At 54.0% G+C, this 22,543-nt stretch overlaps 1 protein-coding gene and 1 non-coding gene across 2 annotated transcripts; one reads left to right on the top strand and one right to left on the bottom strand.

Annotated features, from left to right (window-relative positions):
- Positions 1-372: 372 nt before the first annotated feature.
- Positions 373-449, bottom strand: TRNAL-AAG (transfer RNA leucine (anticodon AAG)). The gene has a single exon. It is a non-coding gene; the product is annotated as a tRNA-Leu (tRNA).
- A 14,439-nt stretch (positions 450-14,888) lies between these two features.
- PRSS27 (serine protease 27) lies at positions 14,889-21,834 on the top strand. The gene is made up of 7 exons (XM_070461096.1): positions 14,889-14,937; positions 16,077-16,166; positions 18,274-18,300; positions 18,781-18,943; positions 19,993-20,264; positions 20,821-20,990; positions 21,407-21,834. The coding sequence occupies exons 1-7, from the start codon at positions 14,889-14,891 to the stop codon at positions 21,701-21,703; spliced, it is 1,068 nt and encodes a 355-aa protein (XP_070317197.1). The 3' UTR covers positions 21,704-21,834.
- Positions 21,835-22,543: the final 709 nt, after the last annotated feature.

Below are 22,543 nucleotides of genomic sequence, written 5' to 3'. Positions count from 1 at the left end.
CCCTAAACAGTCTTGCATCTGTGATTAGCAAATGGATTTCACCATTCCTGACGTCCCGTGTATATATCTCTTCTTCTGTTTCTCTTTTAAATCAGTTGTAGTCTCTTGATGGCTTCCTTCTTTGTGAATGAGTTAAAATCTCTGATACATGCCACTTTTATACTTATTTGGAAGTCATGCTTTCACCTTTTTTGAAAATTACACTTCTATTCAGTTCTTTACCTTCTGGCTGTGCCAGGTCCCAGTTGCAGGGCTCCAGAACTTTGATCTTCGAGTTTCACTGCATCATGTGGGACCTTTTTTAGTTGCAGTACCGGGGATCTTTAGCTGCAGCATACAAACTCTTCCTCAGTTTTGGTAGGTGGAATCTAGTTCCCTGGCCAGGAATCAAACCTGGGCCCCCTGCATTGGGTCTTAGCCAGGAGTCTTAGCCACTGGACCACCAGGGAAGTCAGGTCACTTTTTTAACAGTTCTTGGGATGTAGTGTCTCCCACTTTTGTTGAGTCAATTGATTACTTAATGAAACAGTTCACAAGTTTTTTCCTGATAAAACAGGCTATAGATTCTATATTTACCCTTTTATATTACTGGATCCATGTTGTTGTTGAATCGCTCAGTTGTGTCTGACTCTTTGCGACCCCATGGACTGCAGCACGCCAAACTTCCCTGTCCTTCAACATTTCCCGGAGCTTGCTCAAACTCATGTTCATTGAGTTGGTGATGCCATCCAACAATCTCATCCTCTGTCATCCCCTTCTCCTCCTGCCCTCAATCCTTCCTAGCATCAGGATCTTTTCAAATGAGTCAGTTCTTCGCATCAGGTGGCCAAAGTATTGGAGCTTCAGCTTCAACATCAGTCCTTTCACTGGAACCATGATACTATATTGTTTTCTAAATGTAATTATTTGGGTAGCTTCCCATGTCAGTAAACTATTTGTTCATAACATAATTATTAATACTGGACACTCATTCTTTTTACTAGAACACTTCAGAAAACAATCTTATTCAGAAATCTTTGAAGAACATCTCTGAGTATGTTCTGGAGTTACATTCCTAAAGGAGAAATTGCTAGGTCAAAGGCTGTTAAGTGTATATACAGGTTTTGGCATGTATTGTCAAACGAGTCTCTATTCTAAAATTGTACAGTGACTTGTTTTCCTTTCCTCTCTTTGCCACAGAAAGATGAAATGCAAATATTCACCCTCATATCCTGGCAGAGTCTAAAGATTCTGTCTTTCTTGCCCTGGAGGAAAGGAGAACGAGTTCTCCAATTGCTAAAGACTTGATCTCAGGCTAACCTTGCCCTCAGGTCTGCTGGGAATGATGAGGAGACAGGAAATGCTAGAAACAGGAAGAGGGAAGGAATTCCCCCAGTCTAAATGAAGGCAGGACCAGAAAGCCTGGCGAAGTTCTGTGCCAGGGCTCTGCTCCATGCCTCCAGAGCCCAAGGAGCCCAGGTTTCACCAGGTGCCAGAGTCTGGGAGTGCCCAGAGAGGACCCACTTGACCAGAATGTGGCTCTCACCCACGCCTGCCCAGCACCCAGCTGTGTTGCCAACCTCCCCCACCCCACACCTGCCACCTCCACCCTCCCCCAGCAAAGTAGACATCCTGCCAGGATGCCTTGTTGGGGCCCAACTTCATGTCACCTACAGGCTGCAAATACCTGCCTCCTCAAGCCCCCAAGTGCATTAGCCTGGCTGCTCCAGTCCACCCCCAATAGAACAATTAAAGGTTAATATCCATTGAGACACGGGACCTCCAAGAGACTCAGACTCCAGCCACCCTCTTCTGTTTCCTGCCTGTAAAGAACTGGCTGTTCAATATTTTTTATGTTGTCCCTACACTTGTCACCTGTCCTGGGGGCGAGGAGGGGGGGTGGTCAGGAACTTCCTTGCAGGAACTGACTGGAATAAGCCACAGACTCTCTGAGCTGGGACAGTGTAGTTACTGTCATCTGCGTTTCTCCTGCTTTCTCTTCCAACCTGATTAACCCCCTGCATCCTTCCCTGGTGCTTCCCATGGGCCCCGTCTCTCACAGCGGTCCTAGACCCTAGTTTGCAGGGCTCCAGAATCATCCACACCTCAGTTGCAACTGCCAGCTGCCACACTCAACACATGACCTCACTTCAGCCTCCTTACTCTGCTCAGAGCACTGTCCTCCCCACCGGACCTAGGAGGAAATGAGCACAGAAAGGGGAGGAGCTCACCCCAACTTAGAAGACTGGGAAGAAGGAAGGCCAAGAGTGAAATGCCCCGTGGCCATTTTAAGACCTTTATAATCCATAAACCTGAAGCCTCCACTATGTGCCATCAACATGTGAACACACACCTCCCTTTACCCAGTGAATATAATGACCCCTTAACTACATGCTCTGAGTTGCAGGTGGCAAATAAACATAGTGACTTCTTGGAGACATTTAATACACACCTATTCTTTTCAATTTGGCAGCTGTTTTCAGATTTGAGAGTAAGAACTCTTTTTCAGGATGCAGACATTTTTTAAGTCCCACCGTGAAAGGTTACTACAGGGTGAAACCTTGTTGGTCTTCGCCTCCTCCCACTGCAACACAATCCCCATTTCACACACAAGAAAACCACACACAGGATCCCTCTGGGTGCAAGCAGAAGAGGGCTGTGACTCACCCTGGTTGAAGCAAAATAGCATGACTGTGTTACTACCAGTTTACTACTCCCGGAAACACCTGACCAGGAAGAGAAAATGTGCAAATAATTTTACACCTTGACCTCAGAAAAATCCATCAAAAACCACACGATTTTTAAAAACAGGTAGTATCAAATAACTAGCGAAGATCCAAGACTCCCTTGCTGAGACTATAAACCTTCAACTACCATGACCAACAACCCTAAACTATGTAACATGATCCCTACCGATCCTCATTAAGGTCCATTTTAAATTAAGCCAGACTCTGAAACCTATCTCAAATTTGCCCTCTCCAGGAAGGAGTCTTTCAAGATGCTGCTCCCTGAACAAGGGAAGCAACAAACGCAGTTTTGTCTTAGCGACAGGCTGTTTTGATGGTATTTTCAAGGAACCAGTATTTGATGAGTGGAACAGGACCGACACAGAGGGCACAAAGCGCTGCAGTAAACCCCCCTGGAGGGGTGGGCGTGCTAAGTTGTTTCCGTTGTGTCCGACTCTTGGCGACCCCATGGACTATAGCCCACCAGGCTCCTCTGATCTAAGGGGCTCTCCAGGCAAGAACACTGGAGTGGGTTGCCATGCCCCCCTCCAGAGGATCTTCTCCACCCAGGGATTGAACCTGCGTCTCTTACATCTCCTGCATTGGCAGGCGGGCTCTTTACCACTAGCGCCACCTGGGAAACCCTGAGGGGTGGGCGCTACCTGCCAACAGGGACAAAGGGGCACAGGTGCCTGGGAGTCAACCCACAGCGTCTGCCGCAGTAACCCGAGCCTAGCCCGGTCAAACGCCTCGCCCAAGGCCACGCAGACTGTTGACAAACAGCTGGGAGGAGAACGCTGGCCTTTCCGCCGGGCGAGGCATGGCCCTCGTCCGCACCTGCACCGGAAGCCTGGGAAGCTCCTTCCCTGATTTCCCGGGCTCTGCGGCCTCAAGGTGACTCAGGAGGAAACTCCTGTCCCTCGTCCCTCCGCACTAATCCAGCCCGAGGACAATATAAACTAATTGCCTACAGATTAATTCACTCCAGCCAGCTAATGACCCAGGCTTACTCTGGACACTCAGCCCGCGGAAGCACAGAGGATGCCGGGAAGGCAGAGGACAGTCGACTTCCGGCTGCAAAGGCTGCCGGGTAGGGGCTTAAGGTGGGTGTCCGCGTGACTGGGTGGTGGGTCGAGAGTTCTGGTTTCTCAGACTAGGGCCGAAGGGCGTGTGCGTACTCGCGGTGAGGGGCGAGCCCTCCACTCTTCGAGACCCCTGCTAGCGGCGCCGGTCCTGGACGAGCCCGAAATACAAGGAAAAGCCCCTCCATGATCCAGGAGCCCCCAGGGGCCGCGGACCCCAAGGGCCTCTGTCCTGAGCTGCCGATCAGATTGTGTCTGGCGCCCCCCGGTGGCTGTTTGGGGGACTCCAGCCCGGCTTTCTGCTTCCCACGGAGCTGCATTCCTCCTCCCGCTTTTGTTTCCCCGCCTAGTGGAGGAAGTAAAATATACACCTAACCCTTGACCAACAAGGAGATCCAACCAGCCCATCCTAAAGGAAATCAACCCTGAATATTCATTGTAAGGACTGATGCTGAAGCGGAAGCTCCAGTACTTTGGCCCCCTGATGCGAACAGCTGACTCATTGGAAAAGACCCTGATATTGAGAAAAATTGAGGGCGGGAGAAGGGGGCCACAGAGGATGAGATGATTGGATGACATCATTGACTCAATGGACATGAATTTGAGCAAACTCTGGGAGGTAGTGAAGGACAGGGAAGCATAGCATGCTGTAGTCCACAGGGTCATAAAGAGTCGCACGCGACTGAGCAACTGAACAACAATATAAATCAAAAATGGGAGGAGAGAATATGTTGAGTTTTGCAAGCTGGATGTGCAATACAGTCTTTTTATCTTTTAAAACTCATTGTTAAAAATTACATTATAGGGATTTCCCTGCTGTGGACCAGTTTAGTGGTTGAGGATCCACCTTCCAAGGCAGGGGAAGGGGTTGCAGTTTCCATCACTGGTCGGGGAACTTAGATCCCACATGCCGGGTGGCAGTTAAGCCTGGTTGCTGCGACTACTGAGCCCAAGCACTCTAGAGCCTGTGCTCCACTAGGAGGGAAGCCCTCACATGGCAACAAAGACCCAGCACATTTTTAAAAAAATTGCATTATATAGACTTACAATTAAATTATATTGACAAAAGTAGCAAATAAAAGTAATCACTTCTATTTATTTTACTATTGTCTATGTTCTTGAGGTTTTTGTATCTATTATATCCATATGGTGGAAATACCAGTGATGTGCTTCTATACATTTACATCTGACTCCACCTTCAGTGACCACCTTGGTAGTCTGACGTCAGCCATAAAGGGAATATTTACACCGAAATTGGCAAACTCTAGATATCAGTCCCCACCCCACCCCCACTTCCCGTGGAGGTCAAACATTCACCAGCACACCACTTTGGTCAGACAAGGATGCCCCACATCTTTTGTGTGTTGGGGGGGGGGTGGGGGTATGTGTGTGTGGTGGAGCAGGCAGCATAGCAACATAATTGCTTTCCTCTTTAAGGCCCAGCACAGGTCCTGACCACGGGTGCTCAGTGAGTGAGGGAGGGAGGGAGAGAGGAAATTACCCGCTAAACTGGGCTGTGTCTCCATTTTCTTAAGATCCACTCGTCCAGCCTTGACTGTGCCTCTCAGCTGACCTTTTTCCCAGTGACCTAACAGTGCTCACTGCATGGTGTGCAAGGCCTTGAATGCCAACAATTCAAGTAGTTTCCCTGGTGAAGTTCAGCCAGGGAAGGATTTTGAGTTGAGGGTGATATAATTCAAATTTTACTTTGGGTTGAGAATTGGGCCTGTGTGCAGGACAGGTTGAAGAGAGGAAGAAACAGAATCAAGGAAACCAGCCTGTTCATTCAAGACTTGATTCAGCACTCAGGCCTTGTGTAGGGGCAAGGCTGTGAAAAACAGTGTAAATCACAATCCATGGCCCCGGGGAGTTCAGGAGATAGTAAACTGACAAATACTACGAGTGTGATAAGTGCATTGAAAAAAGCAGGTCCAGGTGCCAACGGGTGACTCACTCTTCCTGCACTTGATCTTAGCCAAAAGGCCAACAAGCAATTGACTCATTCTTTCTGGAAGAGGCAAGGAAGATGTGACCCAGCCCGGACAAGTGGGGCTTGTAGCTGTCAAAAGAAGAGGGGCGGTTCCCAGGCTGAGAGAACCGCTCAGGCAAAGGCCTGGGTCTGTGGAGGGCCTTAGAGATTGGGCTGGAAGAGCAGCGCTGAGGGGAGGGAGATGGGTCTGGAAACATGGTGTTCCCACAGCCAAGGCTAAGCCGCAGTGGTCAGCATGGGGCCACAGAGCCGGTCCTGACCGAGTGGCTGGGGGGTGTTCCCTGTATTCTCCTGTCCTGATTGCCGTGTCTGCAGCGACACGCAGTTCCAGCCACATCTACCTCCTTCTGTGATCCAGCCAGAAGGAATACTGACTCCCAGTGTGGCTGAAGGTTCCTGACTCCACACCTGGCCCATGCTGCCTGTCAGAAGCTCTTTTCAAACACACTTGTTTTCTCTGTCTCTGTCTGTCTGTCTCTCTCTCTCTCTCATACACACACACACTCCATTTTGGAAACTTTATGCAACTTCATAATTTAGCTGGGTGTCTGGATTCAAAGTCAGTCCCCTGAAGATATTTTTAAAAAATAATTTAGGGACTTACTTGTTGGTCCAGTGGTTAAGACTCTGTGCTTCCAAGACAGGGGGCCTGGGTTTGATCCCTGGTCAGGGAACTAGATCCCACATGCCATAACTAAGAGTTTGCATGCTGCATCTAAAGGTCCCAAGTGCCACAACTGACAAAACACAGCCAAATAAACTAATAAATATCAAGAGTAAGAATAAATAAAGAAATGGGCAAAGGACATGAGTCACTAGTTTTCCAAAGAAGACACATGATTTCCAATAGGTATATGAAAAGATACTTGACATTCCTAATCATTAAGAAAATTCAAATAAAAATCACAATAAAAAAGAAAAAAAAAACACTGAGATATCACCTCACACCTGTTAGAATGGCTAATACATATGGCTTATGGAATCTTAGTTCCCTGACCAGGTATTAAACCCAGGCCTACGGCAGTGAAAGCACAAAATCCCTGAGGATGGCTAATATTGACGTCAAAAGACAAGAGCTAACAGGCGTTGGGTAGGGTATGGAGAAAAGTGAACACTTGTTCATTGTTGGTGGAAATATAAATTGATATAGACATTACAGAAAACAGTATGGCGGTTTATCATAAAAATACTATTACCTTATGTTTCAGCAATTCAACTTCTGGGTAGATATCCAAAGGAAATAAAATCAGTATTTCAAAGATATTTGCACTCCCATGTTAATTGCAACAGTAGTATGGAAACAACCCAAGTGTCCATCAATGGATGAATGGATAAAGAAAATGTGGTGTAAATATACAGTGGAATATTACTAAGCCATAAGAAGATGGAAATCTTGGATTTCCCTAGGGTCCCAGTGGTTAAGTCTCTGTGCTTCCAATGCAAGGGGCATTGGTTCAATCCCCAGTTTGGGAATTAAGATCCCATGTGCCTCACAGCACAGCCAAAAAATATATATTGTTTTTAATTTAAAAATAAAAAGAGGGGGCTGGGAATCCTGCCATTTGGGACAATGTGGATGAACCTGGAGGACATTATGTTAAGTGAAATAAGCCAGACACAGAAACACAAAAACTGTACGACCTGACTTCTACATGGAATCTAAAAAGCCGAACTCAGAGAAGCAGAGAGTACAGTGGTGGTTGACAGGGGCTGGGTGGTGGGGGAAATGAGGAGATGCTGGTCAAAGGGTACAAATTTCTGGTTATAAGATTGATAAGTTCAGACTTCCCTGGTGACTGAGTGGTTAAGAGTCCACCCGCCAATGCAGGGACCTGGGTTTGATCCCTGGTCTGGGAAGATACCCCATGCTACAGAGCAACTAAGCCCGTACACCACAACCACTGGGTCTGCGCCCAGAGCCCATGAGCCACAACTAGCAAGCCCACACACCTAGAGGCCGGGCCCAAAACAAGAGAAGCCACTGCAATGAGGAGCCTGCACAAAGCAACCAAGAGTAGCCCCTGCTTGCCGCAACTAGAGGAAGCCCCAGCACAGCAACGAAGACTCAGTGCAGCCAAAAATGAATGTTAAAAAAAAATCTTAAAAATGGTGAGTAAGTTCTGGGGACCGAATGTGCAGCATGGAAACTACAGTTAATGATACTGTACTGTATACTCAAAATGTACTAAGAGATTAAATATTAACTGTTCTTACCACAGGCGACACAGTGGTAAAGAATTCGCCTGTGATGCCGGAGATGTGGGTTTGATCTCTGGGTCAGGAAAATCCCCAGGAGAAGGAAATGGTAATCCACTCCAGTGTTCTTGCCTGGAAAATTCCATAGATAGAGGAGCCTGGCGGGCTACAGTCTGTGGGGTCGCAAAGAGTTGGACACAACAGAGTGACTGAGCAAGCATGCACATTCTTACCACACCCCACCCCCCCCCCCACACACACAATGGTAACAGGTGATGGATGTGTTAATTAACTTGATTTTGGTAACCATTTCACAATGTATACATACATCAAATCATCACACTGTACACATTAAATATGTACAGATTTTATTTGTTAATTATACTTCCATAAAGTGGAGTGAGTCAATAAATAAATACCATCAAAGAGAAAGAAGGGAAAAACAAACCAGATGGTCTGGCAAAGATCAATCTGTTTTGCATACTTTGAGAGGTCAGTTAGTTAGCAGAGCAAAAGGCTACCCATTCTGTCCTGAGTAGGTTTCCTTGAGGTATCAGAGAAGACAATTTCAGTTATTTCTTGATTCTGGGGAAACCTTGAGAGGTGTGTGGCAGAGCCCAGGTGACGAGACACACCTGGGTGACACCTGCCTTTGTCCTTCATCAGTGCCTTGTGGCTCATCCAGGTGTGCACCATTTCCCTCGTCAGAATTTCTCAACATGCATGTGTGCTCAGCTCAGTCATTGTCCAGCTCTTTTGTGACCTCATGGATAGTAGCCCTCCAAGCTCCTCTGCCCATGGAATTTTTCAGGCAAGAATACTGGAGTAGATGGCCATTTCCTACTCCAGGGAATCTTCCTAACCCAGGGATCAAACCCATGTCTCCTGCGTCCCCTGCCTTGACAGGCAGATTCTTTACCACTGAGCCACCTAGAAAGCCTGAATTTCTCCACAACCCCTTCAAAGCAGGCTCCTACAACACCACGCTTGACAGAGGCTATTTTGACGTGGATTGATTAGTTGGTGCCAGTTCAGAAAAACGGTTTTGTGGCAATATTTGAGCCCCTGAATATCAAACACTGGGGAAGGGCAGAATGATGTGGAAACTATCACAAGTATTGTAAGAAAATATCTTGCATTCAGTTTTTTAGTCAACCCAGGCCTCTTTTGGGGGGTAAATGTCAAGGATCAGACTGGTCAACCATCAGTCATCAAGTGGCTTCTAAAAATGAATGGACTGTTACAGGGACCCTCATTTGTTTAATTAATTAATTAATGGCTGTGTTGGGTGCTCGTTGCTTCGCACAGACATTCTCCAGCTACAGCAAGCAGGGGCTGCTCGTCATTGCGGCACCTGGGCTCCTAGTCTCGGTGGTTTCCCTTGTTGCAGAGCGCAGGCTCTAGGTGAGAGGACTTCAGCAGTTCTGTACGGGCTTCATTGCTCTGCAGCATGCGAAAACTTCGTGGACCAGGGATCAAACCCATGTCCCCTGCATTGGCAGGTGAATTCTTAGTCACTGCCACCAGGAAAGTCCCCTTATTTGTTTATTATTTGTTTAGTTTTGGCTGCACCTCTTTGCTTGTGGTATCTTAGTTCCCAGATCAGGGATCAAACTTGCATCCTCTGCATTGGAAGGCAGACTCTTAACCACTAGACCACCAGGGAAGTCCCAATTTCAGCACTTTAAAGATTTTCCATTGTCTTCTGGCCTCCATTATTTATGCTGAGAAGTCAGCAAACTCTACAAACTTGAACTGAAAGGGACAATTCTTTAGATTCCCAACTTTCTACAGACAAGAAGCAGGTTGGCAGAGAAAACTATTCAGTTATAGACATGAACCGTGTCTTATGGGAAAGCACAGATGATTCAGAGGCCAAAGCCAACAGCCCAGAGCGCAGAGCTGAGTCATGAAGAACTTCTCTCCAGGACGCTGGACAATGTGCACTCCCGCTCCTGAGCAGGAGGGGGCAGCACGTTGCGTAGAGAAATTTCAGATACGCTATGGACCAGTCCTTGCTGTGAGTGGGTTATCTCGTGGTTATCCTGTCCCTTCCTCACCCCTGAATGTTGGGTGGGCAGGGTGACCTCTTTAGTTCACAGTTCTTCAGATAAAGAGGAATTATGCCCAAGAAGCCTCGACTGCATGTAAATCTAGTTTAGTTGATAAGACACTGGACCTCAAGGCTGGCTGATACCATAATGGGATGAGACTTTAGGGGGTATGGCCAAGTCTTACAGTGTACTATGTTTGTTTCCTTTCTTAATTTTTTCCCCTTAAGTTAATAATCACCTTTGTTGTTGTTGATTTCCTTTGTACCTACCCACACTTTATGACTCTCCACCAGAACAATCTCATTAAGGAACATATATCATTTCTTTTCTTTCTCCCCTTCTCCTCTTTAATCCCGCCTGATACACCCATTTTCCTTTTTCTGGGATACTTGCTCTCTGGGTAGCTCTGTCGTCCTGGGAGTTCCCTTTCCCATCCTGGCGTTCCATTGGTCTTTCTCCTGGTTGGGGTTTCCTGTCCTGTGTCTCATGTCTGCCTCTTGGCTTACATTCTCCAGATGTTTCATCCGATTGAAAAGATAGCGCAATGGCAGAGGGCACTATGAGGACACTGTGATGTCAGCATTCCTGTCTCTTTTGTCACAGTGTTCGTGAATGAAGGCCGCCCTCTCTGCTTGGGGCACAACTGCCATTCTGGAATCTCCCTTCACCAGCATCCCACAGATTCCCTTCTCCCTCTTCTGAGTTTGATCTGTTTTCTACAGCCCACATTTCCTACTTTTTTGGTTTAATTCTTCTTTAGTCAGAGAACATCTCCCCACCCTCACCCCCACAGTGGCTTCCCAAGAATTGTGCCTGGGGGATAAAACTTCCTGAGACTTTCCATGTTCCCAAATGTCTTTACTTCACTCTCACACTGGAGTCAGTGTGGTGGTTACTGCTTCTTGCTCACCTGTCTCCTTCCCTTCTCCTTTCTGCTAACAAACTGTGCTGTGGCCACATAGCAGCAGTGTCACCAGCCTGGGCAATTTGTGAGACAGTTGCGGTCCTTCCGTGGGAGTGTTCACATTGGATGGGACAGAGGCAGGCTCCAGCCTTCTTCACTGGCATCCCTGGAGGAAGAGACTGCAGTGTGCCTGGCTCCAGGAGTCATCTTGGAGACTGGAGAACCAAGTCACCACCTACGGGCTAGAAGGAAGGCCATCTGTCCACCGGGTCCCTAGCTTGTCCCTCCACTGGAGCATCACAGGAAGGTCCCATGCACTGGCCCACAAACCAGAAGCAGAGGTCCCATGAACACCTGTTGTGCTTCATGAGAGTCAGTTGGCTTCCTGTCATCTCCTTTGGAAAGAAATCCAACTGACTACAGAATCCCTCCTAGATGGTCACTGCTGAACATTCTGCAAACTTTTCTTTTGGAGGTTGCTGCTGTTGTTTTAAATTTTGAATTTTCAGTTATTATACTTCCTAAAAATCTTTATACCCATTCTTTTAAAATTTCCCCTTATATAACGAGCATTTTCTACACTTACCCATTCTCCGTGAAAGTATAATTTTTTTAAATTATATTGAAAGGCTGTTTTAGTTACCAATGTCCAAACAAGGTTTTATTTTGTTTTTGCAATTATAAGTAAGCTGACCACTGACATCTTCATGCTTTTTCTGTATTTAAGACTTTCTTCTTAGAATAGACTTTCAGTGATGAATTCATTGAGTCAAAGAGAATAACTATTTTAAAAAGTTGAAGCAAACACTAACAAACTGATTTACAAACGGGCTGGGCCAGTTACGTGCCCACCAGCTGGCACATTGCCCCACAGCCTCGACTAACAGCATTCCACCAAGGTTGATATAACTCCACACATCTCCTTGTTGTGGCTTTGATTTGCATTTCTTTAATTACTGAGGCTGAATATTTCTCAGCAAGTCTATTAGCCAAATTGGTTTCCTCTTCCAAGACTTGTCTGTGTCCTTCATTCATTTCCTCTTCAGGGGTCCAGGGTTTGCCTGATCAATTTCTTAAGTGCTCTGGACAATAATGTTGTCAGTATTTGGCCACATTTCCTGCAAATATTTTTCCTATTGTTTGCTTTTTAATTTTTTTTAATTTTAAAAACTGGGTTTTTTTAGGCTGTACCATGTGGCCTGTGAGTTCACTGTTCCCCAGACAGGGATCAAGCACTTACCCTCTGCACTGGGAGCACAGAATCTTAACCACTAGACTGCCAGGGAAGTCCCTGATTTTTTATTTTGAGGCCAATTTTGTTTGTACTTTTTTAGTTTATGGCCACGTCTCTATTACGTTGTCTACTGGGACTGTTTTTTTTTTTCTGCCACACTGCACGTGGGATATTAGTTCCCAGTGAAAGTGTTAGTCTCTCAGTTGTGTCTGACTCTCTGTGGGCCCAAGGACTGTAGCTTGTCTGTCTCCTCTGTCCATGGAATTCTTCAGGCAAAAAGTGGGTAGCCATTATCAAACCCATGCCCCCTGCACCGCGAGGAGCTCTGAGTCTTAACCACTGGACCCTTCGGGAAGTCCCTACTGTGGCTTCCAACATTAGAAAACATGCTCCCTGCCAGAGTTGATAGATAGCCACTTTTTTTAAGGCGGAATTGATAAAATATATTCAAGTCTCTGAGTCCTCCTGGATTCCAATTCCCCTCCCTTGTTTGGTGGCGGGAATGAGAAAGAGGCCTGGCTTCCTGCTCACCCTGCAGCCCCCACCCCAGGCCCACAGGTGCCCACTGGGACACGAGCCGCTTCTCTAGGCACTGGAGTCACTGGGAGCCCAACTTTCCCTGCGTCCCGGCTGTCTGATCACTCCTGACTTTTGTTGCTTGCTTGATTTCAAGGCACAGCCTTCTTAGAATTGGCTTAAAAAAAAAAAAAAAAATGAAGAAGGATGCCAGAGAGGCAGTGTTGGCCCAGAAGAATCTGAGAGTCCTCTGAGATCCAGGGAATCGACCGTCAGGTGCTGGAGAAATGTCGCTGTCCTGACCTTCTGAAACTGACCCAAGTTTGCGATTAGTCATTTTCAGCTTCATTCTGTCTGGCAGGGTCCTCCACACCGTTCACCTGGACGTTCCCCGGCCCGGGACAGGGCTGGGCCCCCAGCGTGCGCACAGAACACCTGTGCAATGAGCCCCAGTGAGCCTGGGCCCAGCTTCCATACTCCGCCCCTCCCCAGGGAGCCCAGTTCCGCACAGGGCCCGGGACACAGCGCCGAGGGGGCCGCGGAGGAGGAGGGAGAGAGGGGGCGTGTGTGACAGGCCCGAACTGCGGTGACGCCCCCTTCCCCTTGCAGGGCTGCTGGAGAAGAGAAGGGAGGGGAGGGGAGCACGAGGCGGGCAGGGGCAGGACTGGGAGGAAGGGGGCAGCGAGGAGCGAGGAGCGGAGGGAGCCCCCACCAGGCCTGGCTCTGCCCGGCAGCCCGGCCATCCGAGGGCAGGACTGCGTGGACTCGGCGCTCCAGGGCTGGGGGGCGGGGGAGCGGGGAGGGGGCGGCCGACCTCTGCCCCCGCGCCTCCTGGGGCGCGCCGCACCCCCTTCGCAGGCCGGGAGGCTGAGGCCGGGAGGCTGAGGCCGGGCTCTGCTTGTGCTCCAGAGCTCCCCACCCCAACCCTGGGGTGGGGGGTCCGTCGGACCTGGTCCCCGGCCCCAGCCCCAAGCCGAGACCAGACCTGAGCCTCTGACGTCATCCCCGTGCTCCAGATAACTTCCTCCCCGAGCCGCTTCCGCGGCGGCCGCACGTCCCGACCCGGCCGGCCACGCCCAGGGCAGGGACACGGTCGGTCACCCGGCCCGGCCTTCCCAGAACCACTTTCCGCCCCGCCCACCCGGCCCTCGGTTCCGGGAAGCCCCCCCACCGCCCCCGGCTGGGGTAGGCGGTCGTGGCCTCGTTGGGATGGGTCCTGGAACTGCTGGGATCCAGTTCCTGGACAGAGGGCCGACCAGGGCGCTGGGGTCGGTTGGGGACCCTCGTCCGGACTCCTTCCCTGCCCCACTTTGTTTCATAAGCACAGGGGACCTTTTTCGTGCCCATCCCCCCCCAAAGTGTAAAACCCAGTCCTGGACTCTTTCATTCACTGATGTGGGACATAGTGTGTGTGTGTGTGCGCGCGCGCGTGTGTGTGCGTGTGCGTGTGTGTGCGTGTGCGTGTGTGTGTGCGCGCGCGCACGCGTGTGCGCACTCCTGGGCTCAGTCATGCCTGACCCTTTGTGACCCCATGGACTGTGTGGGTATGCGTGTGCACACACACTCGTGCACTCAGTCATGCCCAACTCTTTGTGACCCTATGGACCGTAGCCCGCCAGGCTCCTCTGTCCATGGAATTTTCCAGGCAAGAATACTGGAGCAGGTTGCCATTTCCTTCTCCAAGGATCTTCCTGACCCAGGAATCAAATCGGCAGCTCTGTGTCTCCTGCTTTGGAAGGCAGGTTCTTTACTGCTAGTGTCACCTGGGAAGTAGATGCTCAATATGAATGAATGAACAAATGAATGAATGGATGAAACAGGGAGGGTCTTAATGGGTGGACTGCAGTCAGTTTATGTGGGGCCTGTGGTCAGCTGGGGGGTGTGGTCAGCCACGGTAGGGGGGTGGAACTCCATGCCACAAGCTGCCTAAATGGGGCCTATACACCCTGGCCTCAAACCCTTGGGGTGAGGGGTCTGACCCCTTGGGGTTCAGGGCCAGGTCATGGAGGAACCAGAGTTCTGGGGTGCCTCCTTCCTGTCAAGAGGAACTGGGCTGGCCGGGCTGACAGGTCCAGCGGCATAGCCAAGCCGACACTCATCTGGCGCATATAACCCACTTCATGGAGCCCCGAGCTTCGTGCTCAAGCACTCGGAGCTCCTGCCACCACTGTCCCCTGCCCGGCGGGCACTCCAGCCAGGCCGAGACCATGAAGCAGGTGCCAGCTGTGGCCCTGCTCCTGCTGCTGCTGCGGTCCGGTGAGTCCTAAAGGTAGCAGGAGAGTCCTACAGGTCCTGCAGGTCTGTCGTGACGGCAGCTGTAGCCCAGTCCCCACTCCCTGGCCAGGCTGGGGGCTGCAGCAAGGGCCTCCTCTTCTTCCCGCAGGAGGAAGGTTGAGACATCCCACCTGGGGGAGTGAACTGGGGAAGGCAGCATGGGTGCAGGCCTGCGAGGGCCCGAGGTGGTGACTCGGGCAGGATCCACCCCCACCCCCACCCCTGCTCCCACTGCCTTCGGCGAGCAGGGCCAAGCTCTGGGCTTGGCACCCCACTTCCTCTCATCTCGGCCTCTCCCGTCTCCAAGGCACAAACACAGGGCTGCCTGGGTGCAGGATCTGAACTCAAGACTGGCCCCAGGGCCAGCGTCCGCGGGGCCAGGAGGGGTGGCCGAGCACGGCCTGAGTCAGGGAGCCACGGAAGGCTGGGGGGGTCAGTGGGGCATGGGGCAGGGGTGCAGGTGAGAGAGGCCCCAGTGAGGGTGAGCAGGTGTCAGCCAGGGGCCCCAACTGCCAGGCCCCTCCCAGCCAGGCAGGCTTCTCTCTGCTGGAGAAACTCTCCTGCATTCCTGGGCCCGCCTGGCCCACCCAGCCGCCGCCTCACTTCCGTGTCCTCAAGTCACCTCGCAGGGCCGGGCTGTCAGCCTGGGCTGCAGCCCTGCTGGGGCTCCAGGCTTCCCACAGGGGAGGAGGCACCTCGGTGGGGAGGCCCCAGACTCCTTGGGCTCTGCAGGGCCCCCCAGGCCTCACTGCCCTGCCTTCCTCCCCTGGCACCAGGATAACAGCGTTCTTTGAGGGAGCTCGTCTCTGCCAGGGTGTGTAACCCTGTGATTGCTCCTGGTGGGTGGAGTAATCGAGGTCATCGCCAAAGTGCAAACGGCGGCCTACACTTGGCTCTCCAAAGCTGACACCAGAGCCCTGAGCTCCTGAGCGCCATCCCAGCCTCTCATCTCTGGCTGTTCCCTCCTAAAGCCTCAGGTCTCTCCTGCCTCCATGAGCCACCAGATACAGGAGCAGAAGGGCCCCGGATCCAGAGGAGGGGCCTGACACCCTGCTGGCTTACCCAGCCCCAACAGGACGCCCACCCTGCCCAGCCTGGGTCTCCACACCCCTCTTCCCCAGGCAGTCCTGCCCCCACTGTCCCTCTTACACATTCCCTGGGCTCAGGCTCCCAGGATGTGGGCCCTGCTTCCACAGAGCTCCTGAGCTCAGGTGAGATGAGATGAGAATTCCACCCCCAGGGCAAGGTGGGGCCAAGTGGGAAGACTCAGAAAAGGGAGCCAGGCTGCCCAGATAATACAATCAAGGAGGGCTGCCTGGAGGAGGGGGAGGAATTTCAGTTAGGTTTAGCACTCTGGATTAGGATCTGGATTAGCACTCTCTAGAATCTGGATTTAGACCCAGGAGGAAAGGGGTGCTGTGGACAAGCATTCGGAGGCAGGAAAAGTGAAGTCAAAGTCACTTAGTTGGGTCTGACTCTTTGTGACCCCAGGGACTGTAGACCACCAGGCTCCTCTGTCCATGGGGTTCTCCAGGCAAGAATACTGGAGTGTATAGCCATTTCCTTCTCCAGGGGAATTCCCAACCCAGAGGTCGAACCTGGATCTCCTTCATCACAGATGGATTCTTTACTGTCTGAGGCACCAGAGAAGCCTCAGAGGCCGGGGCTCAGTCCAAACAGGAAGCCGGGGTGCATCAGGCTGGGGTGCATCAGGCCAGGGTGCAGACGGCTGCAGAGCCTATGCAAGAGGGTCTGCCAGGCAGGGTGCGAGTGCCCTCGATCCTGGGCGTGGACAGTGCAGCCACATACTCGTACAGGAGTGGGCATGGTTGTGGGGAGAACCTGGACAAGGCTCTGGAAAAGTCCCACAGGGAGGGAAAAAGCCGGCCAGGGCGTTTCAGCTTCATGCAAGCAGAAGCAAGAGTGCAGGGTCCAGGGTTATCAGTCTGACTAAATCAGATTATACTAAGACAAGGGACTCGAGGGAATGCCCGCCTGGGGCACGTGTGCATTTTTAAAGGGCCCTTTGTTGACACAATCAGTGTCTGGGCAGACGTCCTGCTGGCCTTGGCTGACTGCTCTCACCTCCCACGCGTCTATTGGCACCTCTACCTGGAAGAGTGGCCAGTCCTGCCAGTGCCTGCTCGCTCCTCTTGGCCCATGCTCAGCACCCCCCGCAACTGCTTCATTTTTCCGCCCCCCGCCCAGCACTGGGGAGTGTACCCCTCAGCTGGAAGAATAGGGTCCTGTTAAAATCCCCAGGGTCACAAAAGGGTGTGGCTCAGCCTGGCCATATCCTGCCCTGGGCCTAGGGGCCCCTCCGCCACCTGGGACTGGTTACTGTGAGGGGCTGGGGTGTCGGGGGAGTGTGAGGTGGGGAGAGGCTGTCCTGACTCCCCAAGCTCTGATCAGATCCGTCCCAGTGATCAGATCCACAAGCAGGGCTCTCTTTACGGGGTGGGTCGCCTGGAGCTGCGCTGGCGCTGGTCGAGACTGTCGGCCTGGCTGGGGTCTCTGAGCTGGAGTGGAAGGGCCTATCAAGGCCAAGAGGCGGGCCCTGTGCCTTGTCCAGAGACTGGGGGACAGTGGGTCCTGGGGAGAGGGGTCCACTTCCAAGATTGCCCCCCGCCCTCCCCTCTGTCCCTCACACAGGCAGGGGTGCCAGGCCCGGCAGGGGTCCTGGGGCCTCCTGTGAGCTAGCTGGAACGTCTGAAAGAGGGGCTGGCACTTGGGAATCTGGGATCTTGGGAGGGCTGACCCACGACCACCGGCTGGCCTATCTACTCCCCTGAGACGAGCGAGACCCAAGCGGCTGGGTGGGCAGTCGGACGTGGAGCCTCGCTCACTCTGTCTGGCCCCTTATCCCAGCCCCAGGCTGGTGGAGAGGGTGTGTGGGGGAGGCCCCACAACCCTGGGGCCGAAGGCCAGATCCTCCGCAGAGCTTCCAGACGAGGACAAGTGTGGGGTATGGAGGGAAAGCCCTGGTGGGGTCCAGAAGGAGCCCTCTTGCCCCAGATGGGAGTCAGGCCCTGGCGGGGTCCCCTCCTCTCTGATTGGTCCTCGTGTGGCAACGTGCCTGTCTGCCCTTGCAGGTGAGCTCTGGCCCACAGCCCGGCCTGTGCACACCATAGGGGTGGGACCTGCAGGAAACTGAAGGCTGCCAGCCTCTCCTGCTAGGTCCCCGGTGGACAGTCCTGCGGAGTCCATGGGAGGCTGCGTGTGCAGCAGAGGACGGGCTACGCTGACCAGTTGGGGAGGGGAGGAGCAGACCACAGCTTGGGCCGAGTTGGCTGATCACCCTCTTTTTCTCATTTTCAGGGACTCAGGGGGGTGAGGCACTAAACGGTAAGCATTCAAGGCCTTCAGGTAGGGGGACAGGAGTGGGCTTGGCTGAGATCTCCAAGACGGGCCAGAAGCCCCCCTCCCCAGCGAGGCCCATAATGAATGGGCCTGGCACAGGAATCCCACAGTGGGGAAAGCTGGGGAGCCCAGACAGGAGTTGGGGGGTGGAAAAGGAAGGTCCAGGAGCCCTTTATCAGGCTGGGGGGAGGGGGGATAAGAACTTTATCCGTGTTATCTAACCCCCACCGCACAAGGGTCGGGTGTCACAGGTGAGGGGCAAGGGGCCCACAGCCTGCGTCAGAGGCTGACTGATGCCCAGGCCTCCGACTTAGGCCTAAGGTCCTGGGGCCAGTCAGAGGCAGGAAAGCCAGGAAGTGAACAGGATAGGAAAGCCTGAGTGTGGGTTTGGGGGTGGGAATCAGAGCTGAGGGGATGGGCCTCCAGGGAGCGCCCCCCAACCCCTCCCCGGCTCTGTTCCCCCAGCCTGCGGGCGCCCGCGAATGCTGAATCGGATGGTGGGTGGGCAGAACGCCTTGGAGGGCGAGTGGCCCTGGCAGGTCAGCATTCAGCGAAACGGAAGCCACTTCTGCGGGGGCAGCCTCATCACGGACCGGTGGGTCCTCACCGCCGCGCACTGCTTCTCCAAGTGAGTCGGCCGCGCCCCACACTTCGCTCCCTGCCCTCCGCCAGCGGGGCCGGGGGCACAGATTGTGCAGACGGAACCGCCCCCTCCCCGCGCGCTGCCCGCAAACGCCGGGCTTCAGCACCACGGACAGCGCCAGCCTGCGGACAGCGGCGGTGCAGGGCACCCAGGCCGAGCCCCCACAGCCCGAGAGAGGCTGCGTCTGCGACATCTGAGCCTTTCCTGCCAGGGCTCCCTTTGGGTCCAGCCTCGGGGCCAGCTTCCAGCAGCAGCCCCTGCTTTCGGGCTCTTGCTGCCCCCAGCCCAGCTGGGAGGGGTCCAATCCCCCCTCCGGGCTCACAGTGAGGTGCTTTCGTCAGACAGGCCGCCCCTGCTGCTGGCCGCAGGCTCCTCCCGTTGCCTGCCTCGTCTCCTCCCACACCTCACATCCAGACACTCCCTTCCTGGTTGGGGCTCTGGGCACAGGTGGACGAAGCAGAATGGCCCTTCCTCCTCCTCACTCTGAGGTCACCTACAGTGGCCCTAACCAAAAGGGCCACGCCATGGCCCACCTGGTCCTGGCCTTCAGGGCTGTCCAGGCATCTCAGCTCTCGCCTCACCACAGCTCTTGGAATTCTTCTAAAATCTCACATCTCAAGTTCAGAAATCCAGGCTCAGAGGGAGCAGGCCACTTGCCTCAGGCTGGGCCCCGGTGGGTGATCACCTCCTTTGACCCCCACAGACACAGCCTTTCAGGTGGGGGCTGTTACTGTCCCCATTTTACAGACAAGGAAACCGAGTCACAGAGAACTTGCTGGGTGACTTGCGCGAGGTGGCTGGGCCCGCCAGGGTGGAGCTAGGAATTAAAGGCTGCTTGGAGTTTACACCCTTTCCCACCCTATCCCGTAGTACAACCCCCTGGAGAGTGCACTCCGGAAGACAAAGTGTAGACTGAGCTGTCAGCACCCTGGGGAGCGAGGAGGAAGTCCAACTCCTCCCTACTTCTCACCTCCACTTAACTTCCACTGACGCCTCCAGGGCGGCCTCACGCCGGGTCTCTGCTCTCCCACCAGCACCTCTGAAACACCCCTGTACCAGGTCCTGCTGGGGGTGTTGCAACTGGCGAGGCCAGGGCCACACGCTGTGTATGCCCGGGTGAAGCGGGTCGAGAGCAACCCCCAGTACCAAGGCATGGCCTCGAGCGCCGACGTGGCCCTGGTGGAGCTGGAGGCACCTGTGACCTTCACCAACTACATCCTCCCCGTGTGTGTGCCTGACCCCTCGGTCATCTTTGAGACGGGCATGAACTGCTGGGTCACCGGCTGGGGCAGCCCCAGTGAACAAGGTACTGGGGGCAGGGAGGGGAGAGAATGGGTGACACGCCTAGAGAAGGCAGCTTGGGGGCCACCCTGAACCAACCATCTTCTGTTGAAACTGCTGCACGTGTGTTAGTCGCTCGGTCATGTCCGACTCTCTGTGACCCTGTGGACTGTAGCCCGCCAGGCTCCTCTGTCCAGGGGTTCTCCAGGCAAGAATACTGGAGTGGGTAGCCATTCCCTTCTCCAGGGGATCTTCCCAACCCAGGGATCAAACCCTGGTCTCCCGCACTGCAGACAGATTCTTTACCATGGGAGCCATCAGGAAGGCCCACAAGATCTCTACTCAAATGGGTGGAGTAGTTATGGGAAAAGGGCATCAGAGCCACAGGGAACAGAATGAGCCTGGCCTGGTGGGTGGCAGGCGGGAAGAAGGAACTCTGTCCCACAAAGCCTCCAGCCAGGAAAGAAGATGTAAAAACACAAGAGAAAAGCAGGTGGGACAGAGCTGCGGCTCTTGAGAAGCAGGGCCTGGGGCCCACGGCGAGACTGTCCCGAGCCACACCTTGGATCTCCCCTCCGCAGACAGCCTGCCCAAACCCCGGACCCTGCAAAAGCTCGCCGTGCCCATCATCGGCACGCCCAAGTGCAACCTGCTCTACAGCAAGGATGCGGAGTCCGGCTTCCAGCCCAGAACCATCAAAGACGACATGCTGTGTGCGGGCTTCGCTGAGGGCAAGAAGGACGCCTGCAAGGTGGGCCCTGGGGCGGGGAGGGCCGAGGCTGGGCCCTGTCCCCGGGCCCCAGGCGGAAACCAGCCCACCTGGGACAAGGGACAAGGCCCAGGAGGTGGGCCCACAGGGCCCAGACCAGAGCTGTGCATTCGACCAGCTGGCAAAGCAGGCTCCTGGGTTCCCCCTGGGGGAGTTAGTCAGTGGGTTTGCGGTGGGACTCAGGAAGCTGCATTTTCAAGACACTCTTCTAGGTGATTCAGGGTGGGTAGTGTGGCAATGCTAGAGAAATGGGCACCCCAGGCCAGAGAGGAAGGACCGCGGGAGCGGGGGGGTATCCTGGGCAGAGAAGAGCGAAGGGAGGGAGACAGGCGCGGGCAGTGAGCCGTGCAGCTGTCGGCCCGCAAGCACCAAAACAGGTACCTCTGCTTCGGCCGCAGGGAGATTCCGGGGGCCCCCTGGTGTGCCTCGTGGGCCAGGTGTGGCTGCAGGCCGGGGTGATCAGCTGGGGCGAGGGCTGCGCCCGCCGGAACCGCCCAGGTGTCTACATCCGGCTCACCTCCCACCATGACTGGATCCACCGGATCATCCCAGAGCTGCAGTTCCAGCGGGCAGGGCCGGGCGGTGCCCAGAAGCGGGACCCCCGGAACCTGCAGCCCCTTGGTCGAAACTCTGCACGCTGCCCGGCCGCCCGAGCTGTCCTCCTGGTCCTCGCAGCCCTGCTCGCCTTGCTCTGAGCCTTGCTTGGGCCGGGCAGCGGCTGCCCAGGTCCACGATGTACATTTGTAAATAACTCTCCAGTTCCCCCTCCTCTCAAGTTCCCGCTTATTTTTATTTATGTTGACTCTGCAATAAAGACCCAACCTCAGGGCTGGCTGCCTGGGCGTGGCCCCTCAGGGGGCAGGGCGGGGGTCTGGTGCTCGGGAGGGGTGTGGGGGCGAGGCTGGCCATCACCCAGCCCCACACAGGCGGCCTCTCCGCCCCCCCCACCTGTGTCCTTGCCAACCTGATTGTCACCGTGTGTCACCAACAGGCACGCAGGGATGGCCCTGGGGACAGCAGCCGACACTGGCAGGGGGGCCCAGCAGAGCTCTGGAGGAGGGGGGCTCTGCGGGGCGTTGGGGAGCAACCCCCACTGCCCGTCTGAATCGCCCAGCAACGTCCCGTGGTGACGCACCCGAGGCTAAGCTGCGTGCAGAGGCAGGGGCTGCTCCTGGAGCCCCAGGGCCCCTCAAACCCCGGCTTCCTTTCCTCCACACCCTCCTTCCCTCCATGTTAACCTCCCCACAGGTGAATCTGAAGTTCCGGGGGGTGGGGGGCTGGAGTCGGGGTCCACACCAGCTGGGAGACGTTGGACAAGCCACTGGTCCCTCTGAGCCCGTTTGTCTCCCGTGACCCTGGGCAGCACCCCCACCAGCCTCCCGGGTCACGGCGTGGACGGTGAACTCGTCTGGCAAGGCCCCACACCCACCTGGAAGCACCCGGGGACCCTACAGACCCAACAGCCCAAACACCCCCAGACCTGGGGATGCAGGGGTGGGCAGGGCCCTCCTGGAGTCCGCACGGTGCCGTCCAGG

This window comes from Odocoileus virginianus, chromosome 33, assembly GCF_023699985.2.
Source record: "Odocoileus virginianus isolate 20LAN1187 ecotype Illinois chromosome 33, Ovbor_1.2, whole genome shotgun sequence".
NCBI classification, from domain to species: domain Eukaryota; kingdom Metazoa; phylum Chordata; class Mammalia; order Artiodactyla; family Cervidae; genus Odocoileus; species Odocoileus virginianus.
This window is presented reverse-complemented; position numbering and strand designations above follow the sequence as displayed.

Coding starts and splice junctions, on each gene's coding strand:
- PRSS27 (XM_070461096.1), top strand. CDS start 14,889: ATGAAGCAGGTGCCAGCTGTGGCCCTGCTCCTGCTGCTGCTGCGGTCC. Junction 14,938..16,076: donor CCTGCTGCTGCTGCGGTCCG/GTGAGTCCTAAA, acceptor CCTCTTCCCCAG/GCAGTCCTGCCCCCACTGTC. Junction 20,265..20,820: donor GGGCAGCCCCAGTGAACAAG/GTACTGGGGGCA, acceptor TCCCCTCCGCAG/ACAGCCTGCCCAAACCCCGG.